The sequence below is a fragment of the Hibiscus syriacus genome, unplaced genomic scaffold, assembly GCF_006381635.1.
Source record: "Hibiscus syriacus cultivar Baekdansim isolate YM2019G1 unplaced genomic scaffold, ASM638163v2 tig00110044_pilon, whole genome shotgun sequence".
Lineage (NCBI taxonomy): Eukaryota > Viridiplantae > Streptophyta > Magnoliopsida > Malvales > Malvaceae > Hibiscus > Hibiscus syriacus.
Window position 1 is genome coordinate 1,443,525 of NW_024062574.1, and position 23,756 is coordinate 1,467,280.

The 23,756-nt window shown below is 31.8% G+C and overlaps 4 protein-coding genes across 4 annotated transcripts; 2 read left to right on the top strand and 2 right to left on the bottom strand.

Annotated features, from left to right (window-relative positions):
• Positions 1 to 249: 249 nt before the first annotated feature.
• LOC120213644 lies at positions 250 to 1,896 on the top strand. Its single transcript, XM_039211729.1, has 3 exons — positions 250 to 499; positions 887 to 1,459; positions 1,583 to 1,896. Exons 1-3 carry the CDS (start codon positions 250 to 252, stop codon positions 1,894 to 1,896), a joined length of 1,137 nt encoding a protein of 378 aa, XP_039067660.1.
• An 8,416-nt stretch (positions 1,897 to 10,312) lies between these two features.
• On the top strand, positions 10,313 to 12,253 carry LOC120213645 (probable N-succinyldiaminopimelate aminotransferase DapC). Its single transcript, XM_039211730.1, has 7 exons — positions 10,313 to 10,494; positions 10,581 to 10,701; positions 10,961 to 11,015; positions 11,171 to 11,274; positions 11,361 to 11,777; positions 11,857 to 11,982; positions 12,047 to 12,253. The coding sequence occupies exons 1-7, from the start codon at positions 10,313 to 10,315 to the stop codon at positions 12,251 to 12,253; spliced, it is 1,212 nt and encodes a 403-aa protein (XP_039067661.1).
• A 2,583-nt stretch (positions 12,254 to 14,836) lies between these two features.
• On the bottom strand, positions 14,837 to 16,030 carry LOC120213815 (2-hydroxyisoflavanone dehydratase-like). The gene has a single exon (XM_039211878.1). The coding sequence runs from the start codon at positions 15,956 to 15,958 to the stop codon at positions 14,993 to 14,995; it is 966 nt and encodes a 321-aa protein (XP_039067809.1). The 5' UTR covers positions 15,959 to 16,030; the 3' UTR covers positions 14,837 to 14,992.
• Positions 16,031 to 20,754: 4,724 nt separating this feature from the next.
• LOC120213814 (2-hydroxyisoflavanone dehydratase-like) lies at positions 20,755 to 21,726 on the bottom strand. Its single transcript, XM_039211877.1, has one exon. The coding sequence runs from the start codon at positions 21,718 to 21,720 to the stop codon at positions 20,755 to 20,757; it is 966 nt and encodes a 321-aa protein (XP_039067808.1). The 5' UTR covers positions 21,721 to 21,726.
• Positions 21,727 to 23,756: the final 2,030 nt, after the last annotated feature.

The window sequence follows — 23,756 nt, forward strand, 5'->3', positions numbered from 1 at the left end:
GAAAGGCAACAAATTTTTACACTAAGAGGATCGGAGCCCATTGAGAAAGAAATTGAGCTGCAGAGACATTTCAAATCTTTAGAAGAAGCCGAAATCATGTTCCTAAAGCAAAAGGCTAAATTGCATTGGCTAAAAGATGGCGACAAATGCACAAAGTTCTTTCATTCCGTCAATGCTACAAAGAACAAACAATAGAATATAAGGGTCCTTGTTAACAACCAGGGGGAAAGACTTGAATCTTATGATGAAATGTCCACGGAAGTTATCGAGTTTTTTAAAAAACTTTTAGGCTCCCGTTATCCTAATGTTAAAGGTTGCTCTTCTAAAATGCTTAAAGACTTGATGCACTCTATTCCTTCCATTGAAGAATCTGAAGCTCTTGTTAAGGAAGTCACCAGCGAAGAGATCAAAGATGTTTTATTCAGTCAGGGTAATGATAAGGCTCCTGGTCCAGACGGTTTTACTTCTTTCTTCTTCAAGAAAGCCTGGCCAGTAGTCGGTAATGATGTTATTAAGGCTATTAAGTTTTTCTTTTAAGACTCGTACATTTATCCGGCCTTTAACGTAACCACCATTGCTTTGATCCCTAAAATGCCAAATCCAAGTAAAGTTTCGGATTTCCGACCTATATCCTGCTGTTCTGTTATATATAAGACCATTACAAAGATTTTAGTCAATAGGATGACTAATATGCGTCCTAAAATTATTGCTCCAAATCAATCAACTTTCGTTAAAGGTAGGAGAATTACGGACAACACCCTACTTGCGTAGGAAATTGTGAAAGGATATGGTAGGAAAAACATTTCCCCCAGGTGTGCATTGAAAATTGATCTACAAAAGGCTTTCGATTCCATCAATTGAGACTTCATTTCTACAATTCTTAAAGCTCTGGAATTACCTCCCAAATTCACTGAATGGATTGTTTCCTGCTACTCTGATGCAAGATTTTCCGTTGCTTTTAATGGCAGTTTGATTGGTTACTTCAAGGGTGCCAAGGGAATTAGGCAAGGGGATCCACTTTCCCCTATTTTATTTGTCCTGGTCATGAACGTCCTTTCCAATATTCTCAACAATATTGCTTCTAAAAGGATTTTTGCTTTCCACCCTAAATGTAAGAATATTGGACTTACCCACCTGTCATTTGCGGATGATTTATTAATTTTCTGCAAAGGAAACATTGAGTCTGTTTTGGGTATCATCACTGTCTTGGATTGTTTTTATGAATTTTCTGGACTGAAGCTAAACGCAGGTAAATGTGAGGTTTTCACTGCTGGAATTCCTGCTCAAAGACTTGATTCTATTATCTCATCTTCTGGTTTTAAACATGGTAATTTACTTGTTAGATATATTGGGGTACCGCTTGTCACCATAAAGTTAGCCGATAAAGATTGTCATGCTCTCCTAGGCAACATAAAGAACAGACTCCATCAATGGTCTAGGAAGACAATGAGCTATGCACGTAGGGTTGAACTAATTAAAACGGTTTTCTATAATATTGCTAGTTTTTGGTGCAGACAACTCGTACTGCCACAGTCCATAATCAAGAAAATTGAGCAATTGTGCTAAAGGTTTTTATGGAAAGGCTCGGATATTCCTACTAAAGGAGCAAGGGTGAGTTTGGGTAACATTTGTAAATCGAAATCAGAGGGGGGTCTGGGATTGAAAGACATTAAGTCCTGGAATAATGCCTGCCTAATTCATCTAACCAGGAAATTACTTGCGGGGGAAGGCTCTTTATGGGTGGCTTGGATTCATAGCTACATAATCAAGCAACAAGACTACTGGACCATGGATGATTCAACGAGATTCAGCTGGAGCTTCAGGCGTTTACTGAAATTAAGAAGTATTGCTCAACCAGTCCTTGCAACAGCTGCAAAAAGCACGAAAGAAATATAGGAAGAAATCAGACCCAAAGATGCTAAAGTTTCATGGCAAAATCTGATTTGGTACCCCCTCCATATACCGAAGCCCAACATCATTTCCTGGATGATTATCTTGGATCGACTGCCTACCAAAGAAAGATTATTTCGATTTGGCCTTGTTATCGATGATACCTGCACATTCTGCTCTGTAACAACAGAATCTCGGAACCATCTCTTTCTTGAATACACGAAGACTGCTACCATTTGGAAATCAATTCTACAGCTGTCTGGTATTAACAGATCCTTTTCAACTTGGACTGATCTGTTGGAATGGGCATCCAATACCTGGAAAGGTAATCACTGATCACTAGAGTATTGAAGCTCTCTTGGTGCACATTTAATTATATCATATGGGAGGAAAGAAATCGAAGGATCTTCAAAGGAAATTGCAGAACTGAAGAAGATATTATTAACACTATTAAGTAGATTGTTGGAGTTGTTCTAAGCAATAGAAATGTTAATAGATTAGATAGGATTGATTCTGATCTTTGTGAACATTGAGGTATAAGTTAATTTTGTTGTAAATAGGATCCCCTTCTTGGTTTTGTCTGTATTTTTGTAGCGGTTCGCTGCTATCTTGGGTAATAAATTTTAAATTATCCAAAAAACAAAATCTTCAAATTTTAACGAAAAAGGACGAGTTTGGAACATAATGAACAATTGATTGATCATTTTGTAATTTTTAATAGTAAAAAAATTCAACAGAGTAACTCCCTATAGTTGGAAGACAATTTTGTAACTTTTAATTATTGGAGGACTTAATAAAATAATATCCTATAGTTAGAGGACAATTTATGTATTTTACCCAATATTTTATTGAACACCGAAATCACAAATAACCAATTGTTTCAGGTATGATTCATATGTTTTACGAGTACACCAAAGTTGATCGCATTAAAAAAAGAGGAATAATCATCCGTACCATTAGCCCACAGCCTTTGGATTTTCCAGGGGCTAAAGTTGCAGAAATGGACATTAATTATAGCAAGAATAAATTTTGCGGATTGACCAAAACAACAATTTCTTTATGCTGAAACACCACGCCCTGGCCCCAGCATACCCACACGATGAAGGGTAAATTTGTCAAATCATCAAAGTTTGAGATCCTCGAAAGGTGTTTGGACCGACAGCCTCCGCACCAACCATGGAAATATTTAAACAAATGGCAAATCTAATTGTGAGTCCCACAAAGACAAAAAGTTATTCAAATTAGGTCATGTTACTCCACATTTTTCGCAGTTTACAGTTCTTATCAATGGAGCATACGTTCAAAGAATATTCAGTTATCAACCGGTTAGTTCAAGTATTAAGTAGTTTGATATCGCTTAATCAGGTCTTGAGTTCGAGTCTTTGTGTAATGAAAAAAGCTTCGTCAGAAGACTAATCTATCAAAATCACGTGTACGACGCGAGTAAATCCAGAAAGCATCGAGAACTAGGACGACAATAAAAAAATATACATAGTTGTTTCCCTGATGCAATTGAATCTTTTAAATTTTTTAGAATTCCAATTTCATCCACAAATTATTACTTTTATTGTAAATTAGTCCCTAAAATTTTAAATATTTTAATTTCATCTACAAACTATGATTTTATTCTAAATTAGTCTCTATAAATTTTAATATTTCAATTTCACCTCAAATCATTGGTATACGCTAATCACATCCCATATTAATAAAATCGTTAGATCAAATTATATTACTATATGTTTTAAAAATATTAGTCTAAGGTTGGTTGAGTTTGGTTTTAGTTAGCATAAATTAGTTGATCCTTATTCCCATATGTAATAGGGTAAGAGGAGGTAAGATAATAGATTACCTCCAACACCAGGTTGAGAGCATCATTCTTCTATTTGGTCCTTGGCTATGGTTTTTCATTGAACAGAAAAAGGAAAACCATGTTCGGGCCATAAATGGCATGATTCTCCACTAACTCACCCCTTTAGCTTTGTCCGCTAGGCGCTAACCTATGACTGCTAAATATAGAATCTGCCTCAATGACCCAGGCCATGTGGGCGGTCAACAAACGACCTACCCTATAAATGGTTAAACTAATGGCAAAATAGGGTTCCATGAGGTTGCAAAACAAGCTGGTCTTTGCCATTTGAGGGTTTCGCGGCTTGTGGGTTTCCTGGTATAGAAAAGCTGCCTCGGCTCTTTCACATGTCGCCTTTTTTTTATCACACATGCATGAACAAGCACACATTTTTGCCCCATGCTGTTGCTTTGCTGTTTTATGCTCGATTGTGCCTGACAAGTACGATGGGAATTTCAGCACTGACATTGATGTTGTCGTCTCTTTTCTATTGGTCCTAGACCGTGTAATCTCATTACGTTTGAAGTTGAATCGAGTCATATAACTTTTCTATGAAATGTGTGGTGGATGTTTTGATACAAAAGGTTACAATTTTTATATGAAATTTCAAACAAATATTACGGCGATTGTCAAGCAGGCAGAATCGGTGGAATTAAGGATGGGCACAGTACATGAACTCAACGGATCTCAACCCAAATCGATTTTATCGAGTCAGATTTTAATAAAAAAGAATGGTTCGGATCGGAATTGTTTAAAGATTATGTTTAGGGTTTAGGATGAAAAATATCCGACCCGATCATACCCAAAAAAATATAATTTTACCTTATATGTTTAGAGATAATTACAATAAAACTCATATTTTTTTCAATTAAATCCATATTTTTATTGAATAAAACTATTTTTTATAAAAATATTATTTCATATCAGATTCGGATTATATCTGGCAAGGGAGAGTCGGATAAAGAGTGTATAATTTTGGGTCGAATTCAGGTCGGATGGAGGATGCGTAAATTTTGGTTCAGGTGAGGTTGACGACCCAACCCGGTCATGCCACCCCTAGGTGAAATTCAATCATTTTCCATATATTAGGAGACAACTTAGATTTGAACTTTGAAGACAATTTAATTGGAATAATAATTGATTGTGTATGTGTATTGTTGATGATTAAAAAAATTATAAATATATATTATTTTATAATCGCATCAGATAAATAAAAAAATCTATTAATAATTAGATTTACTAGGCAAAAAGTTTAGATGTCTCAACTCATTTACATCTTTTGGGTGATGATTATGGAATCCATATACCATTTTAATAAGGGTGGTTGATATATAAATATTATGGAACTTCCGTATTAGGAAAAGAAATTATGTAATAAAGCAAGTAAAGATGATTCTCGATTGTAGGATGATATTTTGGTCAGTCCATCAACTATTAAAGTTACAATATGATCCTCCAATTATAGAGTATTATTTATTATGTCCTTCGACTATTAAAAATTACAAAATAGTCACTCAACTATTTATCATGTTCCAAATTCATCAATTTCTGTTAAAAATTGACGTCAATATGAGCTGAACGTTAACATGTTGCTTGTGATATGATAAAATATGATCATAGAATCTCAAACAACTATCATATCACAGTCATCATGTTAGCGTTCAACTCAGGCGACATTCAATTTTTTTAACAGAAAAGAGACGAGTTTAGAACATAATGAATAGTGGGATAACCGTTTTGTAACTTTTAATAGTAGATGGACTCAACAAAACAACACTCTATAATCAGAGGACCATTTTATAACTTTGAATAATTGAGGGACCTAATAAAGCAGTATCCTATTCGAAGGAACATTTGTATACTTTACCCAAAATTTTAAAAGTTTGTTTAATGAAATTTATAAAATTTTTAGGCCCTTTTAAACTAAAATTAAGTGAATTAGATCATAGTCTCCCAATTTTTCTGTTTAAATATTTTTTAGTCCCCTCTCAATTTTAAAGTTAGATAAATTAGATCTTAACCACTCAATTTTAACTTTAAAATGAGGACACAAGAATTAGACTATGATAATGATTTTATGCTTACTTATTATATATATCCTCTTGAAATTTTATCATGATTTCGTCCATGTTTTTATAACTTTAGGTTGAGAATGAAAAATCAATATATTGTGATAATTTTCTAAAGATTTTCATAGTAAAAAATATATTATTTTAAATATTTTATCGATAATTATTTATATAATATTAATTTTAGATTACATAATATTAAGATCTTAATTTTACTAAAATTAAAAGCTTTATGAATTTATATAGTACATTGAAGATTATTTAAAAAAAAAAGTCAAATCGAAGCATAATATTTACATCAGAATCTATCTGATTTCTTTGATTTTGAAATCTACTTTTTTGTTCACTTAAAAGGAATAATAATACAATTTTATTATTTTAATAATGTGTTTATTTATTTTGATTAGTAGTGTAGAGCATTAAGCAAGAGTAGGCCATATTTGCTTGGAATGAAGTGGAGCCTAAAGTTGATTAAATTAATTTATATTTTTTTGGTTGTCCTCTCTGTTCCTAGGTTTCGTATTGACTAATTCGAATCGACCCACGTCATATACCTGCCTTTGGTGGGTGAGTCTCCTAATAGAGATTTTCTGCATACACAAGGACTCAAACTCGTTACCTTGCTCAAGCGATATTAAGTTGCTTATCACTTGAACCAACCCGGTTGGTAAAATAAATAAATATTTGGCATAACCTAATTATTATAATTAATACCTTTTAAGAAAGACCAGAATCCAATTCACAGCTGAAGTAAGCACATTCACAAAGCACCTTCATTATGCTTTTTTTGACAACCATTCCCACTTTTTTTATTTAATTTTAAAACTCATACAGACAACGTAATCAATCCATACAAACATTTTTGCAATAAATTATTGCATTTGAGTTTATTATTGAGTGAAAGGTTAATATTCATCGAGTGAAAGAATCGGCCGACTAAATTAATCATAGTTCTTTAAAATTATTTTTTATTATTATTTCATTCGAATTGGATAGTGGCTTTTTAAAATATTATTTTATATTTAATGATGTGTTTAAAAGATATATGTAAATTATTTCATATAATCCTCATTGATTTGGCCATCTTGACGTTGGTCGCCGTTCGTCGGTATTTTTTATTGTTTTTTTTTTATTTTTTTATATCATATTTTTATTTTTTTTTTCTTGTTTTTAATTTTCAGTAAGTTTACCTTTGTGACTCGATTTCATGTCTTTATGGTATGTTTTTCTCAGCCTTTTGACACGTTTTCTGTCGTTTGACATTTTTTTCATTAATTTTTTTAAAGTTGATTCGACATCATCACGATTGATCAAGATGACGCTTATTTGTTATCATACCGATCTTTTCTACTTTAGACCCTCAAATTAGATTTGGATACTTGAATTATGTTCGTGGATAGTTTTTTTTTTCACGTCGCTCGACTTTGATTTATTGTTTTATCGGTGATCTTTCAATAGTTTGATCCCCTTTTGCAGTTCAATCTCCGATGTGATTACATTTGTTTGTATCTATCATTGTTCGAGTTTTAGTTAGGTTTTTTAATCTTTCCTTGTATGGTCTTTATGTGATCTTAAGCTGTTAATTTTGTGTCAATAATTTTAGAAAAATATCCCTATTATATGCTTAATTTACAATTATAATTTTAAATCTCTATTGTAATTCAAAATATTTTATTTTTTTAATAAACTAAGTGACTTCTAAAAACGTTTTACTCATCCAACAAGTAAAAGTTTTCCTTATTCAAAAATAAATATTTGATTGTTAACCCTTCAGATCTCGAGTCTAAACATGACGTTTATAGAGATGTAGGATTATTTATTATCAAATAATTGAAGTTTTATATTTCATACGAGCATTGGGGTGCCTTTCCGCCACTTTGTTGACATGCCGTATACAGAAATATGCCAACGGCAAGGCAGGGCATAATACTAAACCTATAAGTAGATAACCCTTTAGTCAAAGAAATTACTATAAATTAGTTTTTATGATGCAAATAGGGATGGGCATGGGTCGGGTTGGGTCAGATTTTTGTCCACCTGACCCGACCTGAGAACAATGACTCCACCACTCGAAATCCGACCCGACCCACATAATATATATCCTCCACCCGACCCGAATCCGACATGACTTTTTAAAATAAAATTAGACTCGATCCGATCCGATCCAAAATAATAAAATATATTATTTTTATTCAATAAAAAAATTAAATTAGCTGACCCTTTTTCCCCATATATTAATGAGGTAAGGAGGGAGGTATGATAGTAGGCTGCCCCCAACGCTAGGTTTAGAGCAGTTTCCGTGGAGACCTCCGAATTATGGAATGCCCTCCGTGGGACTCGATCCCACGACCACAAGGTTAAGAGCATTGTGCTTTACCAACTGAGCTGGACGGACATTTCTTTTATTCAATAAAAACAATGATTTAATTGAAAAAATAATATATAGAGGGGTATTATTATAATTATTCCTAAATATATAACGTAAAATTATTTTTTTTCCAGGTCGGGTCGAGTCGAGTATTTTCACCCTAAATCTGAATTCGACCCGACCCGACCCGAACATCACATTTAAAAAAACTAGACCCGACCCAAACCTAACCCGAATTTAAAAAAAAACCCAACCCAATAGGATCGGGTTCGGGTCTCATGCCCATCCCTAGATGCAAATCTCACATTAAATTGAATTTTCTCTTTCGAAATAAAAAGGAATTATTGACTCGATTTTTGCTTTTTTATGTCAAACAAGAACTTAGTACACTCCACCATTCATTCAACTGCAACTTCAATAAACAACAAAGTGGAGAGATTCTCTCAATATATTTATGGTAAAAAAAATTAAAGAGCTTTTGAACTTCATGGTGATGAGATTCGAATATCTTTAGATTAAGATATTCTTTGTCATTTATTCTTTTTAAAACGTCTTAATAAGAGATGTCGTCGTATGTAATATACATATATCATGTTCTTCGAGTTCTTTAATTTCAATATTCTTTTGTTCTTGTTTTCTATTTTTTATTATTATTTTCAAATTCAAGCCTAAGAGGAAATCCATCCACCATGCTAAGCCAAGAGTGCAATTAACTAACGCTCAATCACCCTACTGCAGTCGTTGGTGCTCAAACATGTGACATCTTAAAACAACAACGATTCCTTTAACTACTGAAATAAGTGGTTTGTACGCTTTTTGAGTTCTTAACGTATAGTTTTATATTCATGTTGTATTTGAGTTATTCCTTATTTCAGATGAAATATTGTTTATATTAATATTTCTATTCAAGGTTATATAAACCAAGACTTATTTGAATATGAGAAAAATTTAAGAGCTTATTTAAATAAATTGAGAAAATGTAAAGACTTATTTGATATATTAGTTTTTTTTTTACCTTCCTCTACACTTAGAATAAACACATTTGTTTATGAGGTTTTTCTGACCTTAATGAACACAGGCTAACTAAATCCAAGTAACAAACAAGACCAAATAACTCACAAACATGTAATTTTAATTAAAAAAAATAACTCAATTGAGGCCCAATGTATGCCTGTAGTGAAATAAATAGATAATTTTAGGGTAAATTACAAATTTAGTAACTGAACTTTATTTTCTCTTCTATTTCACTCATTATATTTTAGTGTACTTAATATATTGAGTTTTTTTTGTCGCTCAGCCGTTTCCTTACTGACATGTTATAAATGAACTTTTATATAGATGTAAAATGACGTCGTTTTGATAAAAAAAATTATTTTTTTAAAAAGCGTCGTTTTAACGCCGTTAATTATTTAACGGCGGAATGACCAAAAAATTCAAATGTATAAGTTCAGTGAGTAAAATAGGAGAGAGAGTGAAGTTTAATAATGAAATTTATAATTTATCCATAATTTAATGATATATTCGTTTTTGTATAACTATCGAGATATAATCTATTAACTTATTAACTGGAACTAGATCATGTAAAAGTTTATTACGAGGTAGAGTTTTTTAATTTAATTTCTTTCATTTACAATGTCAAGATTCAAAATTTTCACCATACTAAAAAATTAGTATTTAATCTTACTAAACCAACTTGTAGTGGATAAATAACACGTATTATATTATTATTTATTAAATTATTTTTTTATGTAAATAGAGATGTTAATTTTATTAAGATGAGAAAATATTCAAAATTACAATAAAATTAGTAAACTAAATACATCATTAAAATATTTTTCTATAAGCATTGACATAATAAGCCACCAATTCGAGATCATACAACAACCAGAAAAAAGTTAAATTTCAATAAAAAAATTTAAATAAAAGACATGTAAATAAATCTAATTGTATTGATAAATATTGATAAACAAACCACAATATAAGATTAAACTAATAAAAAAATCACCATAAATGTCCTAAAAAAAACTATCCACGAATATAATCCGACCGGAAACACAGAGTTTCAGAAAAAGAAGAAAAAAGAACTCGAAATCAAGAGGATAAGGCGAAAGCAGTGGCAAAACAGACAAGAAAGAAGCCATGGAAGAGAAGCTATCTTCAGTTGCAAAAACTTTTACTCCATCTCCAATTCAAGAGCTCTCACACCTTGCTCAGGGATGCAATGCCATTAACTTAGCCGAGGGCTTCCCTGATTTCCCCGCTCCTCCTTGTATCAAACAAGCTGCAATTTCAGCCATTAACAATGACCTCAACCAGTACAGGTTCAGTTTCTTTCTTTTCATCATTATCATTTTCCAAAGAATACAAAAAGAGGGTACTAATTCTTATCAAATTTTGTTAATGGAAGGCATGTGCAAGGAATTTGTGATCTGTTGGCTCTTAAAATGAAGGAAATCCATGGCTTAAACATTGACCCTTTGACTGATATAGCTATTTGCTGTGGACAATCCGAGGCATTTGCAGCTACAGTTTTTTTCCAGTAGGGCTTCTTCTTTATGTTGCAGTTATTGAGTTCCTTTCTTTAATTTGTGCATTTTGTGTGTAATTTTGAATTAAGGGTTTATCTGGGCAGTTATAGATAAAGGAGATGAAGTATTGTTGTTCGAACCTTGTTATGAAACTTATGAAGGATCCATAACCATAGCTGGAGGAATTCCAGTAAGCGTGTTTAGATTATTAGCTATATATCATGTGTAAAACCGAAGCCGATTCTGTTCGTTTTCGCAGGTATATGTGCCGCTCGATCCGCCTCGGTGGACCTTGGACTCTGAGAAATTTTCGAGTTCTTTCACAAGCAGAACAAAGGCTATAGTATTAAACAGGTCATGGATGATTTTTATGTTTTAAGTCAAGGATTTGATACTGTAAAGCTGTTGTATGACTCACATTTATGTTAATGCATGAGAAGCTATGTTCTGAAAGTGTTCTGATATGAAGGGTACAGTCCTCACAACCCAACTGGCAAAGTTTTCTCCAGAGAAGAGCTCGAAGTTATTGCCGAATGTTGTCGTCGATGGGATTGCGTCGCTATAACGGATGAAGTATGGCGTCACTTGCTAATACTTGTGATGCATTGAAAAAAATCTTAGCAATGAGTTTATATATACTTTGTGTTCTTCCATTGCAGGTATATGAATACATAACTTTTGATAACCAAAAGCATGAGACCATCGCCTCGCTTCCGGGAATGCAGGAGCGGACTATTATAACATCGTCGTTGTCTAAAACTTTTAGCATTACAGGTCCAAAGACAAAGCTAACCATAGTAATTTTAACTGCTGAAAATGCTAAATGCATTACAGTTACAAAGCTTATTTATTGCTTGGTATTCATGCTTGTTCATTTGGTTGTTATTTTGGGATTTAGAGTGCCCCGTTATGTTTTTTCAGGATGGAGAATTGGATGGGCTATTGCTCCAGCTTCTGCTGCATCCGCAATCCGAAACATTCACGTCAAAATTACCGATTCAGCTCCAGCTCCTTTCCAGGAAGCTGCCTTGACTGCTTTGAGCAGCCCCCCCAACTACTTCGAAACACTCAGAATAGTAAGTTTAATGCAGTTTAGACATTAGTATATCACACGATTCGTCACCTCAATTGATCGTTCGTTATGTTGATTAACAGGAATATCAGTTGAAAAGAGATTTCTGTATGAAGTTGCTCGATTCGGTCGGTTTCCGGATTCAATTCAAGCCCCAGGGTTCCTTTTTTTTGTTTGCAGAGCTTCCAAAGGATTGCTTGCTATCCGATGTAAGTATATGCAGATTATTTACTTGTATCGGCAAACATGGTGCTTAGTTCCACTATTTTTCAGGTGGAATATGTGAAGGAACTGATCGAACAAGCCGGGGTCGTGGTTGTACCGGGACGCGGATTTTTCCGCGGTCCGGACCGACCTTCGGATGGAAGTTGCAGATATCAAAAGAGGTATATCAGGGTTGCATTTTGCAAAAGTGATGCCACATTGAGTGCTGCAGCACAAAAGTTTGGTGAGCTAAGTTATACTGCTAGAGAAGGATGATCAAAAAGAGAGTAGAAACAATGCTTTAAATTATATATGATTAAAAACTTCAAAATTTTAATTTAGACCTTTGAAGTTTTTGAAAATTTTAAATAAGTCCCCCAAATTATTTTGTCCATCGTCGGATATTACCTAAATTTATTATAAGAATGACTCTCACAATCTAATATGTTCCATTTACGACATCAAAAATGTAAACCATGTACGTGGCTTATAAACATAATACCTCATCTTATGATTCTTCAATATAATTATAGATTATATAATCTAATTGAACAAATATAATTTCATATAATATTATAGGGTAAGAAAAATTATTAAATATAACCAATGACGGAGTCACGTCAAAGAAAAAATTGATTCTTCAATTTTTTATTTTATATGAAAAAGTTTAAAGCTAAAATTTTATATTAAAAATTATTATACATTAATATTTAAATTTTAGTATTACACTTAAATTTTATGATTTGGTCGTAAATATAATAAAATCATGGTAATTTACGTGTTTAGTATTTAAATTATTAGTTTTAGTGTTTAAACTTTTAGTTTTTTCAAAATCATACCTAATGTTTAGTTTTTGTTTCATTTTAGTACCACACTATTAAAAAATTAACGACACTTATCTTTTTATGGGTAAATTACATCATTCATCACTCAACTATTTTCTCACTCCTATTTTGGTACTAAAGTTTAATTTTTTTTTAAATTTAACTACTCATCTTTCAAATTGTTCCTATTTTAATTACTCTAATTCATTTTATTAATAATTTTTGTGACATGACTTTTTTTTATTATTTTATTAATACAAAATTAAAAAATTAAAAGTTAGAATGATTAAATTAGGAGTAACTTGAAAGTTAAGTAATTAAATTAAAAAAATAAAGTTTAGTGACAAAAATAGGAGTGAGAAGATAGTTGAATGATAATGATACGATTTACCCATAAAAAAGTGTCATATGCAAATCAACTGTTACGTTTGTAACGGCGAGTTATTAAAACGAAATAAAAACAAAACGTTATGCACGATTTTGAAAAAAAATTAAGAATTTACGTAGTAAACAAACCAAAAATAATAGTTTAACCGTTTAGGTATTAAATGCGTAGTTTACCATGATCGATAGAAGATTCATAATTTCCACTTAAACTCAATCTTATAAACGCCTTATTTGACTTATCAACACTTCTACGGACAGGTTCGATCGACAGAGAAATTCTATGCTCGAAATTCTAAACAAAAAAATCACGTTTTTATTGCGAAATATAATAAAAATATGGAAATGATAGGGTTGGTCGGGATGGTGGCCATGAAGAAAACAACTGAAACAATCCATGGCACAAAATCATTTAAAATAAAAATAAAAACTGTCCACTAAATTCTTAAACTACGAGGTGGATGGGAACAATAAAGTTTTCATATATAGGTACGTAAGTGATACCATTTGGAACAATTTATACCACATAATTTTGTCATATAATTTTAATCACTAAAATAATTTGATTCGCGCCTAATTCTTAAACCTCGAGATAATTGAAAACATTTTTTTTATAAAGATAAGGAGATTATAAAGTAATATTTGTTATAAATACTCTTAATCATTTGACAGTGAATGCTTAATCACCCTGCTGCAGTCACTGATGCTCGAACCCGTGACTTCTAGGCAGAGACGAAGCTTAGTGAGGGCCCAAATGGATTCCCGCCCTGTTAAAATTTATATATTCGATATAATTTTGGTCTAATAGTATTTTGATTCATGTAAAAATAAATATTTAAATTAAATGATATAATAATTTATTGAATGTTTAATTAAGGACCGAACTAAAGAATGATATCCTGTGTTCGCAAAACTTTTGGTCTAATAACAATTTAGATCATTGGAAGCTTAAATATTAGACAAATTAGGTGTTATATTGTGAATTTGGAATTTTTTTTTATATAAATCTAGATTGAGTACAAAGTAATATATGTATAAAGACTCTTAACTATTTGACAATAAATGCTCAACCACTACATGCACAACGCTCGAACTCGAGACCTCAAGGATAACAACAATCCCTTAATTACTAAAGTCGTTTGGTTCGTATTTAATTTTAAATTTAAATACCTAATAACTCTTTATAATTTTTTTAAATAGTCCAATATTTGGGCTCCTGTCAATATTTAGTTTTGACTCCGTCACTGTCTCTAGAAACAATAACAATTTCTATAACTATTGAAATAAATTAATTCATGTTAATCGAAAACATTAAAATTTTCGTATATATGTAAGTAAATGATAAGTGGTACCATATGGAACAATTTGGACCCACGATTTTGTCATGTACTTTTAACCATTTGGAACGATTTCAACCTCGGATTTTGAGTTGTTGACTGTCTTGCTCTTAATTAATGCATTTTATATAAATTTTTTATTAAATATATTAATTCTAAGTAAATATATATTTTTGAGTAATAGGGGACATGAATTACAAGTTAAACGCTAGTATTCCCCCCTAAAAGAATTATAAATAAACACGTTGAATGATGAACGATTTAACATTCAACGTTGAATGATTTCATTCAGAGCCCAACAAACAACCCCTTAGTCTAGAAATTAGAATATTTTCATTATAGATGCCGGTTGATTTAACAAATATTTAGTCCGAAAATTTGAATATTTTCATTATAAATACTCGTAGATTTAAATCGGATTATCCGAATCGAATATTTTTTAACACCCCCTAATTACCGCCAATACTATCTTAAACAATGAAAGACGCCAGGCGTTTGATCAATTTCTGAGCATTCTCAGATTCATATGCCAGAATATGAAACGCATGATCTTCATCTTCAAAATCAACCAACTCCAGTTCCCCTTGCCACCCACTTTCCTTCACTGCATTATAATACAAAATCTCTCTGTCCCTCAATAAATCCTTTCCGGCAACACTAACAAGCAGCCTCGAACAATCAAGTCTGGCCAGACTCGGAGCTCCGGCAGCCAACGGATTCATCATCGGGTTATCGACACCTCCGGGCGCCTCCGGATACGCCAAGTGCCACATGGTAGTCATTGCCACCTTCTCTCGTTCTTCTACATCCTTCATCTCGGACCCGACTGGTTTGGAACCCCAAAAGTAAGAGTGTGTTAGAAAAGCTCCTTTGATTTTAACACCATTATGTAAGCCCTCCGATCCAGCTCGAATCAGTATGCTATGAGCGATGTTGGCACCGGCGCTGTCGCCGCCGATATAAACACGATCGAAATCAACGTAAGTAGAAACCCAAGGCTCGTCGTTGGAATGAGAAACAACCCATTGAAGACCGGCCCAGCAATCGTGATAAGCAATGGGGAGAGGGTGTTCAGGGGCCAGCCTATACTCGATCGACAGAACAACGGCGTTGGCCAAACGAGCCAAGCGGTTCATGAACTTGGTTTCGACGAAAGAGAAAGCTGACTCGAAGCAAAAGCCTCCGCCATGGAAGTAAACCAATGTGGGAACCTTTTGGTGTTGGTGTTGGTCAAGCAGGTGTTTTGGAAGGTAGATTCGAGCTGAGATTGGTGGGTCTTGTGAGACGATGATGTCTTTTGACGAGACCCCAGTTTCAGGGTCATCGGCACAAGGTGGTACGATGGGAGAGTCAGCCAATCGCTCGACTGAACCATCTTTGTAAACTCGGATATAAGGGAGGATCTCGGTGGCTACTTCCTTGCCATTGGAACCCATGGTCTTTTGAGGAGGGGAACTAGCGAACAAAAGCAAAAAAGACACAAACTTTGGCCAATTCTGGTGAATGTTTTGTTGTGCGGGGTAGCCCACACTAGGGGGTACTCAATTTATAGAACTTTTGGTGAACTTGAATCTTAAGCGTCGATCTTTGAATGAATCGTTTTACACGTTTCGGATGGATTACTGGTCATTTATGCATTATTTGGACATTGTGGTCGCTTTTAAATTTGGAAAAAAATAAGAGTAAAAGTACATTAGAAGACACTCAAATATATTGAAATGATTATTTCAGGTTCTGAATTTTTAAAAGTTTTAAAATGATTATTAAATTTATCAAATTGTTACAAAATGATTATTAAGACGTTATAATAAACATAAATTTTGATAAATTAAATGATTATTTTATAACAGTTCCATAAAAGCTAATGACTAATTTGTAGTAGCTAGATAAAAATTATTAATTATTTTGTAAGAATTTGATAAATTTAATAATCATTTTATAATTTTAAAATTTCAATATCGAAATGATCACTTAAGCATAATTTAGTAACCTCTTTTGTACTTTATTTAAATAATAATAATAATAATAATAATAATAATAATAATAAACTACATCAATTACTAACCAAATTTATAGAATACATAAGTAAGAAAGATAAAATATACCAATTTACTTAACTTTCACATCATCATTTTCGTTAAATATTAACGTTTATTAGCTTCACGGATAACATTTTATTAGTTAGTGGTCTAATTAAAAAAAAAAACTACCCAACTTCCATAATATAAACCATGTGATCTAACTCTTAATAGTTGTTAGAGTATAATCTGAATTTCATTTAACTGAAACTGATTAAGAAAAGAAGGAAATTTAGGGTCCGTTTAGTTTTAGAAAATATAGGTAATTTTATTTTTTATTTTCTTAGAAAATAAAAAATGTTGAAAAAAATGTGTTTGGTTGTAAAATTGAAAAATGATTTCTAGAAAATGAAACAAGAATAAGTGAAAACATGAAAACATAAAAGAGATGTTTTCACTATTTTCATTAAAATTATTTTGAAATTTTGAAAAATAAGGAAATATGATATCTAGAGTTTTAACTTAGCTTACATAAGTTTAAATCATTCTAACAATACCAACAATTAGTTGATCTAGTGAGATGAGGCATTAAATCTTTTAAGCAAGGTCAGGGGTTCGAATCCTGACCATTGTGAATGGAGCAAACTGGGTTGGAATGGTCGTCCTTGCCTCTGTAGTACTCGAGCCGGATTAGTTGATTAATAGATCAAATACATGTGGTTATACAAAAAAAATCATTTTAACAATAATTTTTTTGATTTAATAATATTTGAAACCCTCAAATTTTTGTAAAAAAAATAATATGGTCCCTAAACCTTTTTTTACACTCAATGTAATCCTTAAATTAATTTTTTAATAATTTAATTTTGTAGTATTTTTATACTTAATGTGTCGAATATCTTGATAATTGTTTATATTTTTAATCTAAATATTTTTTTTAAAATTAAATAAGTCCTCAAACTTTATAGAATAATCAATTAAGTCCATATACCACATCATCATCCATCGAGTACTACCACAATAATATCGTGAACTATCACATCAACATTGTAAATTGTCATGTAAGTTTGTGAACTGTCATATAAGTGTCGTGATGTTTAACGTTTGATTCCGCTATTTAAAGGGCTAGATTTTTTTTTCTAAGTTTAAGGATCATATTTTGCACAAAAACTGCATTCAGTGACTACACTAATTATTTTCCTCAAAAGTTGAGGGTATCAATTACCACTAAACACATTTTGTGTATTTTTTAAATTTAATTGATGCCCAATATAAATTAACATTATATTCTTATTCTAAACTAAAATAAATTTGGTGTTATGAAATTTCTTATCAATTTTATTGTTTTATATTTACATAACTCACATGTTAAATTTATATATTGATTTTTTTAATAATTATAGTTTAATTTAATTATTTAATAACTATTTATTTATTTATATTTTAAAAAAGTAGATACCACATACATTTGTACTATTTTAGTTTTGAAGTAAAGTTTTCATTTATATTAACCAAACATGTTTTCTAATTTTCAAAAAATTGAAAATGAAAACTATTTTCTGAAAACAAAAACAGAAAATAAAAATAAATTCAATTTTTTCATTTATATTAACCAAACATGTTTTCTAATTTTTAAAAAATTGAAAATGAAAACTATTTTTTGAAAATAAAAATAGAAAATGAAAATAGAAAATATTTTCTAAAACCAAACAGACCCTTAATTTGATTTAAAATAGAAAATATTTTCCATTTTATGTTGAAAGAAAAAATTTATTTTGAATAGATTTCTATTAAACAAGTTTCATTTGTAATCAAATAATTATCCATGTAAATATATACAAATAATTAGGTTTAGATGAAAAGTTGTTCACGAGAATACCTATTTATTTATTCTATTATCTACATTAATGAAACCCTTCTCCTCTACCTGTAATTTTTTTACGTAAAATCTCGATATCTATTTTATTGTGTGTTCATTATACTTGAAAAAGACTGTTAGTTTTTATGTTTTACAAGGTTTAACAATTTTAGATAATGCATTTGTTGTTTCTTCATGTGTTAGATGAAAATATCATTGGCGAAACATCTTAAGTGAATCAAGCAGAAGAAATTTCGTGTTTAAAATGATAATCATGAATATTACTATTTTGTGAAGCATAATAAAATTCAATTTTGTAGGCATAACGGATTCGAGGCGAATAAAAAAGTTTAATTCATCACATGAATTAACAACTAAAACATAAAATTGACATCGATGATTGGGAATATATTCTCCATAATATTGATATGGTGACACAATTGTGAGCAAAAATGACAATTATGATTAAGGGTGTTCATTTTTCGGTTTTAACCGAATTAACTGATTGAACCGAATTAGTTGGGTTAATTCGGTCGAGGAACCGTTAATACCTTTTTCAATATTCGTTAACGATTAATTCGGTTCGAAATCAGTTAATTAACTAAATTATTAAATATTAAATCTATTATATATATTAAATACATATTTTAAGTTCAAACACCTTGAGAGACCAAATTAATTTTTAACCACATTAGACTCATTAAATTGTCAATACCTAATTAAATTTTGAATCAAATGAAAAAAATAATTTTATTATATTTAAATTAATCTAATTAAATATTTTGGTTAATTCAGTTAACTGACCAAAATAATTTAACTTTATTCAGTTCGGTTAATATTTTCAGAAAAGGTTTGGTTCGGTTAACGATTAAAGAAAAAAGTTTGGTTAATTCGGTTAATGTCGGTGACTGAATTAACCGTTTAAACAACCCTAATTATGATGACTTTATTGATGTGAAGATTAAGTTACCTCGTACATCCAAGTTTGTGCTGAGTTAATCGATCGACGAATCGGCCAAGAGGAGGTGAATTGACAATTAAAATTTTGGTGGAAGCTTTTGCAGAAAATAGAAAATATTTGCACAGCGATTTAGAGTGGTTCAACTTTTTCAACCAAAGTCTACGTCCACTACCTTAGCTATCCACACTAAGGATTTTCCACAAATTCACTAATTTATCTTTCTTTTGAGGACAAAGAGTAACCTTACAAATCCCTCAAGAATTATACCCGAAATTCTTGAGAACACTCTCTCCCATAGAGAACAATACAAATTTTGCAAACTTACAGAAAAACCTCACTAGGCAAGATGTTTGCACAATTCTAGAACAAAGAAAGAACACTCAATAATGAATACAATTGAGCACAAATAGTATTCTTGAAAGTAAATGAATATTGAATGAAAATAGGCTTGAAAATGCTCAAACAATAAGTTCAAGGCTTTCTCTTTGATTTTCTAGCTTCTCTTCTTAATTGTTGTTGATCAATAGCTTCTGAGCTTGTTTAAATACACATTGGATCACTTCTAAATGTTGGGGAACATTGGTGAAGTCAATAGAGTCGTTATGGTGTAATTATAATTTAAAAAATCAATTAGGAGCGTAGGTGTATCGGTACACTCAGTGTAAAATTCAAATATTTCGATCGTTAGTTGACCTAGTGTATCGGTACACTTGGGGTGCATCAGTACACTAATTACATTCGATATTTCTCGGAGCCAGGAGTGTATCGATGAATCGTTTGTGTATCGGTACACAAAATACATTCGATGTAGGGGGTGTATCGGTACATCCCAGAGTGTATCGATACATCCCTTTGTAAAAATGATTTTTGGTCCGATTATGGTTCGAAATACTTTGTAAAATTTGTTTCAAAAACATTTAAGTTTAAAACACAATTTTACACTTTAGTAAGGATTGAAATTGACTTTTAAAAAACTTGGAGTAATATTTTTTATATTCGAATATACTTTAAAAATGATTATAAAATCTTAAAATCCAATTACACTTAATTTGTTATATCGAAACATCAAAATATTTTTAACAGTTTGGGTAATGTTTGAATTCAATTAACAATCATTGTTAAAGAATACTTCTTTAAGAGATTTCGTGGAAGAAATGAATAATATATTCTCAAAATGAATAACTTATTTGTCAATGTAAATAATTATTTTTATAGAGTTTAGATATTTCATAGAATTTAAAATTTTGTCTTGACTCATTCCTTGGGGAAGGTATGATACTTAGTTTGAATGAAAAAGGAAAGTATATATTATTTTATGTTGATTGAAAGTAGTATACCTATCCTGACATAGGAGCAGAATTGACTTGTTTTTTTTTTCCTTCAATGTTCTACACATCAAACAAGGAAAGACGCCAGCCGTTTGATGTGTTTCTTTGCATTCTCAGAATCATAAACCTTAATATGAAACGTATGATCTTCAACTTCAACTTCAACCAACTCCAGTTCCCCTTCCCACCCACTTTCCTTCACTGCATTAGAATACGATATCCCTCTGTCCCTCAGTGAATCCTTGCCAGCAACACTAACAAGCAGCCTCGAACATCCAAGTCCCGCCAAGCTCGGAGCTCCGGGAACCACCGGATTTATCATCGGATTATCGATACCCCCGGCTGCCTCTGGATACACCAAGTGCCAAATGGTGGACGTTGCCAGCTTCTCCCGTTGCTCAACATCCTTAGTCTCGGACCCAACTGGCTTCGAACCCCAGAAGTAAGGGTGTGTCAGGAAAGCTCCAAGGGACAACCAACCATTACGTAAGCCCTCTGATCCAGCTCGAATCAGTATGTTATGAGCAAGGTTGGCACCGGCGCTGTCGCCGCCGATGTAAACACGATCGAAATCTGCATAAGTAGAAACCCAAGGCTCCTCGTTGGAATGAGAAACAACCCATTGAAGACCAGACCAGCAATCTTCATAACCAATGGGGAGAGGGTGTTCAGGGGCTAGCCTATAGTCGATCGATACAACAACGGCGTTGGCTAAACAAGCCAAGCGGTTCATGAACTTGGTTTCACCAAAAGAGAAAGCTGACCCGAAGCAAAAGCCTCCACCGTGGAAGTAAACTAAAATGGGAACCTTAGGGGGTTGGTGGTGGTCAAGTAGGTGTTTTGGAAGGTAGATTCGAGCTGAGATTGGTGGCTCTTGTGAGACGATTATGTCTTTTAATGAGATGCTGGTTTCAGGGTCTTCAGCACAAGGTGGGACGATGGGAGAGCCAGCCAATCGCTCGACTGAACCATCTTTGTAAACCCGGATGAAAGGGAGGATCTCGGTGGCCACTTCCTTGCCATTGGAACCCATAGTGTTTAGAGTTGGAACCTGTGAACAGAAGAGGCCAAAAAGACGCACAAACTTCGGCCAATTTATGTAGTACATGTTTGATTACGTGGAGGGGATTTCTAAGGAAATGTAGACTATTATAAAGTTAAGAAAAGATGCTACTGAAAAATTAATATATTTTAATATTTTTGATAGAGTAATACTTAATATGTTATTTTTTTACCGAAAATGTTAATATCGAAAATATTCATTTTAGGTGACAAAATTAATATTTTCGGTAAAAAAAATAATATTTTAAATAACACTCCACCAAAAGTATTAAAAAAATATTAATATTTTTAGTAACACTTTCATTAGCCTTATATTAGATTTCCATACAACAAAACTACCCTATGTTGAGTGGGTGTAAACCTTTGAATGAATGAGAAGTTATTCAATTATGTTCCAATAATTATCGTGGCAGGTTTAATAGTATTTTAGTTCTTCAACTTTTTCACTCAATAGAATGGTAATTTTATATTAAAACCTTAAATAAATAATTATTTAAAGAAATAGGGTCCTCCATACATTATTTAGAAGAATAATCCCTAACCGCGTGTTAAATCATCGACGTGGGCACACTTTCCAAATAAGACAATAAAATAATTGGATAAAATAGTCTCGTGCAATGAGAAGCGTGAAGTAGCCTTTATGATCCAAAATATCGCGAGATTTATGAAGGAGCTCGCGTGAGGTTCTCTCGAATTCTGTTGAAACGTAGAAATTAAATGAATATAATAAATAAATATAATAATATTAATTAATAATATTAATTATTAAATTTAATAACTAATTATAATATATTTTGTAAATTTTTAAATAATGAAAAAATAAATTGTAAAATATTAAATATAATAAATAATAAATAATATTATAATTATATTATATTTTGAAATTTAAAAGATAAAGTAATCTCGTGTTTTACAAACAACGAGATACTGGAAACGAAATAAATTACGTAACTCGCGTCTTGCAGGACGTTAGTTACATTTAAATCGCGCTTCTCCAAGTGTGGAGAAAGTCTTTAAATAAGATCATTCACTCCTATTCATCACGACACCATCTCTTTCATATATTCAAAGATTCAAAGATTTCATATCATGATGACGAGTCTATTAAGACATGATCAAGTCACGTATTTGATTATTTGAGGCAAAATGATGAGGTAAATTAATTAATATTATTTTATATTTTTACTATTTATTTATTTATTTATTTATTTAGTCTATTTGTTTTGGTATTTAAATAATTTTTTAATATTTATATTTCGTTTGATATGAACGTGTATTAAAGTGTTATATAAATCGTGTGACACAGCTCGAAGTGGATATTATTGACTATTTACATTTATTGGGCTTCAGATATATCGGTAGTATAACTGGTGACGGTGAGAAGTTGCATCTCCACTTATAAATGCGTTGGTGGAAAGATAGAGACTGGAGACGCACACGTTTCATTTACCCTGTGGGGAGACAACTATTACCCTGCAAGATGTTGTATTTAATCTGAGACTGCCTATTGATGGAGTAGTTATTATTGGTTTTGTCGGCGCCTCTAGAAACGTATATGATGTATTGCTCGGAATTGATCCGCCTGATGATGCACGCGATGATAGAAAAAATGAAAATTAATTTTTTGGATGAAAATTTTACGAACCTATCCTAGATTGTGGAGCATGAAGTGAATGAGGTAAATATAAATGTTTTTATCTATGAATATTTATTAATATTTTAATTTATTTATTTTTTGGAAATTAAGTAGTTATATTATTTTATTAATTTTTTGAAATGATTTGCTCGTGCACATATACTACGAGTTATTGAGGGGATTTTAATGCCAAACAATTCCCGAAATAAGATGCATATGGTATGGTTGAATCATTTACAAAATTTGAGTGATTCAATAAATATAAGTTGGAGGTCGACGATTTTGACATTTTTGTTCTAGCAACTTTGTAGAGCCATAGATCCATTGAAAAATGTCTTTGGAGGGTGTTTAGTGTCGTTGCAGTCATGGGC

Coding starts and splice junctions, on each gene's coding strand:
- LOC120213815 (XM_039211878.1), bottom strand. CDS start 15,958: ATGGGTTCCAATGGCAAGGAAGTAGCCACCGAGATCCTCCCTTATATC.
- LOC120213645 (XM_039211730.1), top strand. CDS start 10,313: ATGGAAGAGAAGCTATCTTCAGTTGCAAAAACTTTTACTCCATCTCCA. Junction 10,495..10,580: donor AATGACCTCAACCAGTACAG/GTTCAGTTTCTT, acceptor TGTTAATGGAAG/GCATGTGCAAGGAATTTGTG. Junction 11,016..11,170: donor GGACTCTGAGAAATTTTCGA/GTTCTTTCACAA, acceptor TCTGATATGAAG/GGTACAGTCCTCACAACCCA.
- LOC120213644 (XM_039211729.1), top strand. CDS start 250: ATGTCCACGGAAGTTATCGAGTTTTTTAAAAAACTTTTAGGCTCCCGT. Junction 500..886: donor GAAAGCCTGGCCAGTAGTCG/GTAATGATGTTA, acceptor CAATTCTTAAAG/CTCTGGAATTACCTCCCAAA. Junction 1,460..1,582: donor GAAGACAATGAGCTATGCAC/GTAGGGTTGAAC, acceptor TTTTATGGAAAG/GCTCGGATATTCCTACTAAA.
- LOC120213814 (XM_039211877.1), bottom strand. CDS start 21,720: ATGGGTTCCAATGGCAAGGAAGTGGCCACCGAGATCCTCCCTTTCATC.